This window comes from Linepithema humile, chromosome 1 (assembly GCF_040581485.1).
Source record: "Linepithema humile isolate Giens D197 chromosome 1, Lhum_UNIL_v1.0, whole genome shotgun sequence".
NCBI lineage: Eukaryota > Metazoa > Arthropoda > Insecta > Hymenoptera > Formicidae > Linepithema > Linepithema humile.
Window position 1 is genome coordinate 2839628 of NC_090128.1, and position 7402 is coordinate 2847029.

The following is a 7402-nucleotide window of genomic DNA, read 5'->3' on the forward strand; positions in this document are numbered from 1 at the left end:
CTTATCTGAGTGCATTTGACAGGTTAAAATTATATTAAAGTTGACTTCCAATCGTATTAACCATATCAAATAATTTTTTTATCCAATTAAATCGATTCGGTCGGTCTGTCAAACTATACACTCGAATGAGCCACAAGTAGGATCATTCTCCGGTCTAGTTAGGGCATTATATCCTCTCTTTCTCTTTCTCACTCTTTCTCTCTTGCACTGTGTGTCGGCGCGTACATTCTACGAATTCTTCCAAATCAAAATCTGTGCGGGACCTTATTTTTGCTATTATCCTGTTGTCTTTTTCGCAAGTGATAGTTGTACGGAGTAAATCGTACATCAGGGTGTATCGGTGTGTTATTTTTATTATCTTAATCATCCAAACAACTTCCATACTACACTCTTTTTACTACTTTACAATTAACCTCAAAATCACCCCGGTGAGATAATTACTTTTTATAAATATCATTCTATCATTTTCTATAGAAAGTCCGTGCATATCCGTGCGATAATCTATTCGAGTATTATTTGTCTTCTTATATAATAAAGTACGCATTGCGAAAGTGTCGTATAAAATGTCGCGCAATAATAATTAATCAGATTTTCGCGAGTGAACCACGAGTGAATCACGAGTGAATTGTGTTCTCTTATACTGAGAGGATGAGCAGGCTCAGGAGGTGTATCGGGCATCGGTGGAGCAACTTTGAGGTATTTATCGTTCATTTATTATTTATTGATTGTAAAATATTGGAAATAACATAGTTGTTTAAAAGACAAATAAAAGGTTCAATGTGCGCAATTATATTTTTAATACAAATTAATTTAAAGTTTGCTAATCAGAATGTTCTTTTGTGTTTTACAGATCAACTTTACAGATCAACGGAACAAAAACTCCGCTGCTGCGCATCGTGCCGGTAAGTTCAATTTTGTACACGGAAAAAATTTTATAGGAAAGAAATTATAAAAATTTTTACTATGTTTTTCATATGAAATAAAGTAAAAATTTTCAGTCTGCGACTTTATAGTCCGTGGTTATGGCCGTACATAATAATTTTTTATATAAAATTTTCTCCGTGTACGTTTATATTATTAAGAAAATGATAACAAATTTAGATACATAAAAACGCAAGTCATTTTCGGATTTCTCTCACAATCGGATGAGGGATATAATTTGCGCATATGCGAGAGTACGTATAATACGAAGGTAGATCGATAAATTTTTAATCCTTGGTCACCTCGAAGAAGTTTGTCGTCGCATATGAATTCTAATCGCAAAATAATCGCAAAAACTCAGGATTAAAATTTATTTGTACAAATTGTATATATTATCATAATATATTATGATATATAAAATAAACGCGAATCTATTAATTAATACACTTCTCTTTACATGCATAAAACGCAGAAAGCATATTCAAGTAGTTTGGACATAACATAAACGCGACACAGACGTCATACAAAGTTAAATGCATGACTTTTTATTTCTCTTTGCTATCGTTAATTGTTGTCGTGCATGTCATGTAATTGTTCTTTTGAATTGTTTCTTTGTCGTTTGATACTAATTAATCGAATTTATATATAATTTTATATATATTTATATATAATTTATATATATTTATATATAATTTCGAATAATATATTTTTGTCTCTCAAATCCCTAATATCCTGACTTTTTTATTTGCTCTAAAACTTAGTTGCATAATTAAATAAATAATGAAGAGAACTGACAAACCGATAAATGACGAAGAGAACTTCGTTTTCGAGACTTCATTAACATATCAAAGTCAGAGCATCAGCTGCTTCAATTATAAAATCCAATCGCACCTTTTCTGCTAATTTAGCAAAAGCTTCTGTCCTCACCACAGCCGACAGATTCTCCATGGCATACTCGAAGCAGAACTGCTCCAGCGACTGCAAAATTACGTGATATTTGACGAGCATATAAATAAACATGTATGAGTATATTACAATTAACAATAGCATTAATCCTTATAAATCAACAGTCAAGCATGTACCCCATATTACATTTTATTCCAGCAGTTCAAATATCGAACTATACTTAAATAATTAACCAAACTATAAAATATAAAATGTTGCAACATCTAGAAATATGTGTTTAATACTTTATTAAATTGTGATGTTTAATACTTTATTAAATTGTAAAATATAAAAATGTTACTAAAACTTGAAAACATATTTATGCATCATAATAAAATACGATGTTTTTTTTTGTTTTTTAAAATCGAAAATTTTTTATTTTATTATAGAATCGACAAAGAGAATGTTGAATTTATCATAGAATGCGAAGGTTTAAAAGTGATATTGAAAAAAATTACCTTTATTTCCAGTGATATCGCCTCTCCATAAAAATGCATAACATTTGATATGTTAATCCTTTTGTGTATTATTTCCATACAATTTTCCCTAAAGATTAGATGTTGGTAAAAAGTAGCTAACTCGTACAGCTCTGTAATAAAATGATGCTTTAGTCATAATTTAAGTAATTATGATACAATCAGACAATATACTTTACTCGAGCTTACCTAATGGATTTTCATAAGATGGGTCAATTACACCAGTGTATAAATATTTTAAGAAGGATTTATATGAAGCAGCAGAGAAATCATCTCGCATGATGACACTGTTGAAAACACGGTGACATACAACATGAAATAAGTTCAAACCATTCATAATAAGAACAATATTGTTTCTGTCGTGAATGCTTACTTGTTTGTGTCATACGGGAAAAATTGTGCATACATTTCCTTACAGCGAAGCATTATAACAATCTTATGAATGTACAAAGATTGTCGATCCACAATTAATTCAATATCGGCGGATGCCTGTATAAATAAAAGATGAGAATTATTAGAAATAAAAAAACAAAATATATATGATGCAGATCACAAACAATATTTATTACAAATGTTTTTTTTTATTTTTTAGCAAAATTTAAAGTAATAATTTATCTTAAAACAGATTTTGTCGCAAAAAATAACAAATCCAACACATACAAATATTATTAATTATGTACATATAGTAGTTTCGGATTATAAAATCACCGTTCGAAATCGATTAACACACTATAAAAAGAATTTTTTATTCTCTAGTAATTGTTGCGTGAATTTTATCAGTAGCAAGTTTTCAGCAGAATTCGAATAAGCTAAATCTGATAAAGCGTCTGATAAGACTGACTTCTCTCTCGCCGAGTACGAGCACTGGAAATGAATTTTTATCTTTCAAGTGAAGAAAAATAATTTTATGTTCGACTACTGTATATACATATATGTATATTAATTTATGCTGATAAGAATAATTATGTGTATGTTTACTGATTATGTAATATAATTTTAGCTACGAAAGAATATTATCAGCTTTATTTAGGTTTCAGCTATATATTCTGTTTCTTATCTCTCGTTGCCTCTGCAATAGTAAAGAAAAGTATTTGCACACTCTCTATCTTTTTTTTATAATAACTGGCCACAAAAAAGATATTACTGAGAGCTATTTGAAGAGTACATTGTTATAATTAATGTATCACAAAGGATGCATTTTGTATAGAATCCTGTTCAAAATTGCCCCAGAAATGCGGGGTATGTAAATCTCATTCATTATACATCTCTCTATTAATATTAAAAATACAAAATAAAGAAAACGACATACGGAATTGTTGAATGCAGTTTCCAAATATTCCGGGGACATGACATATGACAGTTTCTCCAGTTTGATCAGGTTTGTGCAAGGACAGTATATCTTCATAAAACTTCTGGAACCTATGAACGCGACTTCTATGTTGTTAAGGTTAACATCAGATGGGTTCAAATAATGTTTGCCTTTATATGCACCCCAAAAGTAGATGCGTTCGTCTTTATTAATTGCCAGACTTCTCGAGCAATCGAATCGAGCGGCGATATTCGTTATCTTCCCCATTTCTCTTGTGTCTATCTGTCGATCATCAAACGCTTCGATTATTGCATTATATGCATCTTTCGTTCCTATTATTATTACATAAAGATAAAGCAATTACCGGAATGGGATAAAATACATAGTTTACACAGTTCCCGATGCCCAATTGCCCATGGTCATTTTTACCCCAGACATAGAGCAAACCTTCCCGAGAAAGCGCCAACGTGTGATCAGTTCCGCATTCTACTTTCGCTGAAACACCACGATTGCTCAGTGAAATAACTTGCATCGGCAAGTCTTAAATAAAATAAATATCACAATAATCGGACATTCAAATCATTATTGAAAATATAATTGTTCCTATCAAAGTAATTTTTTCTCATTTATCTTGTACGAAAAAAAAACAAACATTTACGTAACAAAAATAAAATCAAAATTAGAATTATTCATTTATAATTAGTTACATATTAATAAAAGATATCAGTATCCGGATATAATGTAGAATACATGCGCAAGATACTTTTGAAATGAGAAATTCAGAAATTTGTTTCTAAGATTGATCAGAAATTCTTTTTTTTAGCTATTAAATATTATTACTCTAATTAAAATCATCAAGCTAAATTACTTCACATATCGTGATCTCATTATCTCAAAGCTAATTGAACCAATTATTATGTAACTAAATATCACAAAACAGTTTCTAACTTGTTTTTTATGTAAAACTTAAATCACTCTCTTTTAAATATTATTTTTAGTTTTCAAATTCGTAAGTACTGAATAGTAAAATAAATTACCTATTGGAACATCTATCATGATTTTCATCGGTTTCAAATGTATCATGGCGCCATTAATTCCAAGTCCAAGCTGACCATACGTATTTTCGCCCCAACCGTAAAGTTCGCCGTCGCAAGTAACAGCCATATTAAAAACAAGGCCGCAAGAAATGCTTTGAATGTCCTTTTTACCCCACTCATCCTCAATTATGACTTCCGTCGGTATTGGAACCGTTTCAACAACAGCATGACCAACTTGTCCTCTATTATTTCTTCCCCAACTATACACCTAAATTTAAAAAAACTGCATAACTCACAACGATCTCCATTATCATTGTTATATCTCAACTTTACCTTTTTATCGTCGGTGAGCACGAGAACATGATAATAACCGCATTTAATGTCCACTACGCGTTCGCCTGATAATGCAGTCACTTCAAGAGGGTAATTGACTGTTATTGACCATGAATTATTTATATTAACCATTTCATCGAATGTATCGGGGGGTAGACGGGATGTATCATATCCCAACGTGTTAAATTTATTGTCACCCCAGGAATATACCTAAAAAAGAAAATAGATTGTCAAAGATTTCGGTTATTTCACTTTTTTTATACGATATTACAAAAATCGAGTATAAAAATGAAAAAGTTAGGAATATTTGGCTTGCATTATTCTGCGTGCAAAATGCTATTTAATTTTGTAAGCTTATAGAAATTTCTGCAAATTCTATGAAATAGTCTAAATTGAAATATAAAAATGTGAATATAAAAAATATAAAGATTTTCTTGTGTATTTATTGCAAAATATTAGATATGCTAATAATTAAAATTACATATATCTATGATATCGTAAAGATAAATATATAAAACATGCATCTTAGTTGTCCCGATCTTTATCAAATTATCACAGTATGAAAAGTATCACAACATATCATACATATCCTAACTTTGAAGTTTTACGTTTACTTTCTATTCAAACAAAGAACAAAATCTGTAATCGTTTGCAATGTTGTGCTGTTAATTCTTTTTAATGCTTAAATTTTCTAATTTAAACGTCATAAAAAGAAATTATTTATCTTCAATAAAGAAAATCAATATTTTTATAACAACGTCAATATATTCACGTTTCATCATATTATATATCGATAACTTCTTAATATACCTTTCCTTCTTCAGTCAGTACGAAGTAGCTTCCAGCAGTACCTGTTATGGTTTTGATATTTTGTTGACACAGAGCTTCTAGTTTTTGAGGCTGTAGAGTACTAATTGTATCGTTTAATATGAACTGACCGTTTCTACTGCCCACACCGTAAACGTTCTTATCTTCCGTTACAATTAAAACCGCTTTCCAATTCACAGCTGTTTTAAAAAATATTAAGTATAAGTAACAATACTGTCAAAATAAAAATATGACAATGAGAAATAAAACAGATATCTAATTACGTTTGTTATTATTTCCATACCACATGACTAGCTCAATTTGTACGAGGAAATTCGTACGCAAGATGCTTAACAGCGGCCAGAGCTTCAAATCATTGCTTTGCAAATAATGGTTTACCGAATCTTTGTCATTTATGAACTCCAAGTTTTCTTCCACGTAAGTTATTAATCTGATAAGTGTTGTCAAATTTATTCTACATAACTTTTTATTCAGATTCTGTACTGACATCTGCGATTATTCTAACATCGCAGTTGCACGGTGGCAATATATTTCTACTGACTAAAAGATAAAAAGAAAAAAATAGACAGCTTACTGTTTTATGCTTGGACTTGTTATTAGTGCTCTTCTCGATGTATCATTATTTGTCAGTGACTCTCTCGGTGACTCTCTCGGTGTTTCTCTCTGTGACTCTCTCGGTGTTTCTCTCTGTGACTCTCTCGGTGTTCCTCTCGGTGACTCTCTCGGGGTTCCTCTCGGTGACTCTTTCGGTGTTCCTCTCAGTGACTTTCTCAATGACTCTTCCGATGACTCTTTCAGTGACTCTGTCGGTAATGTCAATGGTGATTCTTTTTGCAATAACTTTCTCAGAAGATCCATCGCTGGGGTCTTGAAATTTTCTGACATGTTGTCTTCAATGTCGAATCTTAAATTCATTAACAAGTTTTGAACGAGATCTTGTATAGTCTCAAATAAATTTCACACATACAATGTTGTACACAACAAAACATTGACTATTTGTCATATAATGTTTTTATTTTCAAACTTTACTTTAACTACTGTGTATACCGGAGAAGCAATGATAAAAGACTTTATTGTACAAACATCCAGACAATCAAGAGACACGGTAGTGTCTCGCGCCAAGTTCACGCGCAGCGCGCAACGCGAGCGCAAGACCGACCGTGTCTCTTTACGCGAGCCCGAAAGTTGAGACGAGCCGAGATTATCGGATCTCAATAACGGCTGGGCCGATTGAGTTGATAATAGGCTCAATCGATAGCGCATACCCAAATTACATAACAAAAGTATGCTTGTTTTTACTGTAGGTGCTGTAAAAAAAAGTTATAATAATCCAAAGTCGAAATGTTGACATATTTGTCATATATTTTCTAGGTTTTCTAGGATGTCCAGCTAAAATGTCCAGTTTCCGATTTCTGACGTTAGGTGCGCTGATGGCGCTTAGAAGCCGCGCGTCGCGCGCTTACGATTTGACATTTTTTACATATAATAACCTTTCAGATCAGAAAGTGTTATATAAAAAAAGTAATAATAATGAATTTGGTCTAACAAATTTG

The 7402-nt window shown here is 31.5% G+C and overlaps 1 protein-coding gene across 2 annotated transcripts; it reads right to left on the minus strand.

Annotated features, from left to right (window-relative positions):
• Positions 1 to 699: 699 nt before the first annotated feature.
• Positions 700 to 6753, minus strand: LOC105674483 (RCC1 and BTB domain-containing protein 1-like). 2 transcript variants are annotated; one of them, XM_067347140.1, is made up of 12 exons: positions 6424 to 6753; positions 6113 to 6279; positions 5832 to 6028; positions 5022 to 5231; positions 4689 to 4956; positions 4016 to 4146; positions 3652 to 3933; positions 2716 to 2831; positions 2532 to 2629; positions 2325 to 2455; positions 1721 to 1899; positions 700 to 1253 (listed from the first exon to the last, which is right to left on the minus strand). In XM_067347140.1, the coding sequence occupies exons 1-11, from the start codon at positions 6732 to 6734 to the stop codon at positions 1759 to 1761; spliced, it is 2052 nt and encodes a 683-aa protein (XP_067203241.1). In that variant the 5' UTR covers positions 6735 to 6753; the 3' UTR covers positions 700 to 1253; positions 1721 to 1758. The 2 variants fall into 2 exon arrangements, with proteins under 2 accessions (XP_067203241.1, XP_012226239.2); XM_012370816.2 differs by having other exon boundaries at positions 700 to 1899.
• Between the last annotated feature and the right edge of the window lie 649 nt (positions 6754 to 7402).

Coding starts and splice junctions, on each gene's coding strand:
- LOC105674483 (XM_067347140.1), bottom strand. CDS start 6,734: ATGTCAGAAAATTTCAAGACCCCAGCGATGGATCTTCTGAGAAAGTTA. Junction 6,280..6,423: donor ACAAGTCCAAGCATAAAACA/GTAAGCTGTCTA, acceptor AACACTTATCAG/ATTAATAACTTACGTGGAAG. Junction 2,456..2,531: donor ATCTTATGAAAATCCATTAG/GTAAGCTCGAGT, acceptor ATTTTATTACAG/AGCTGTACGAGTTAGCTACT.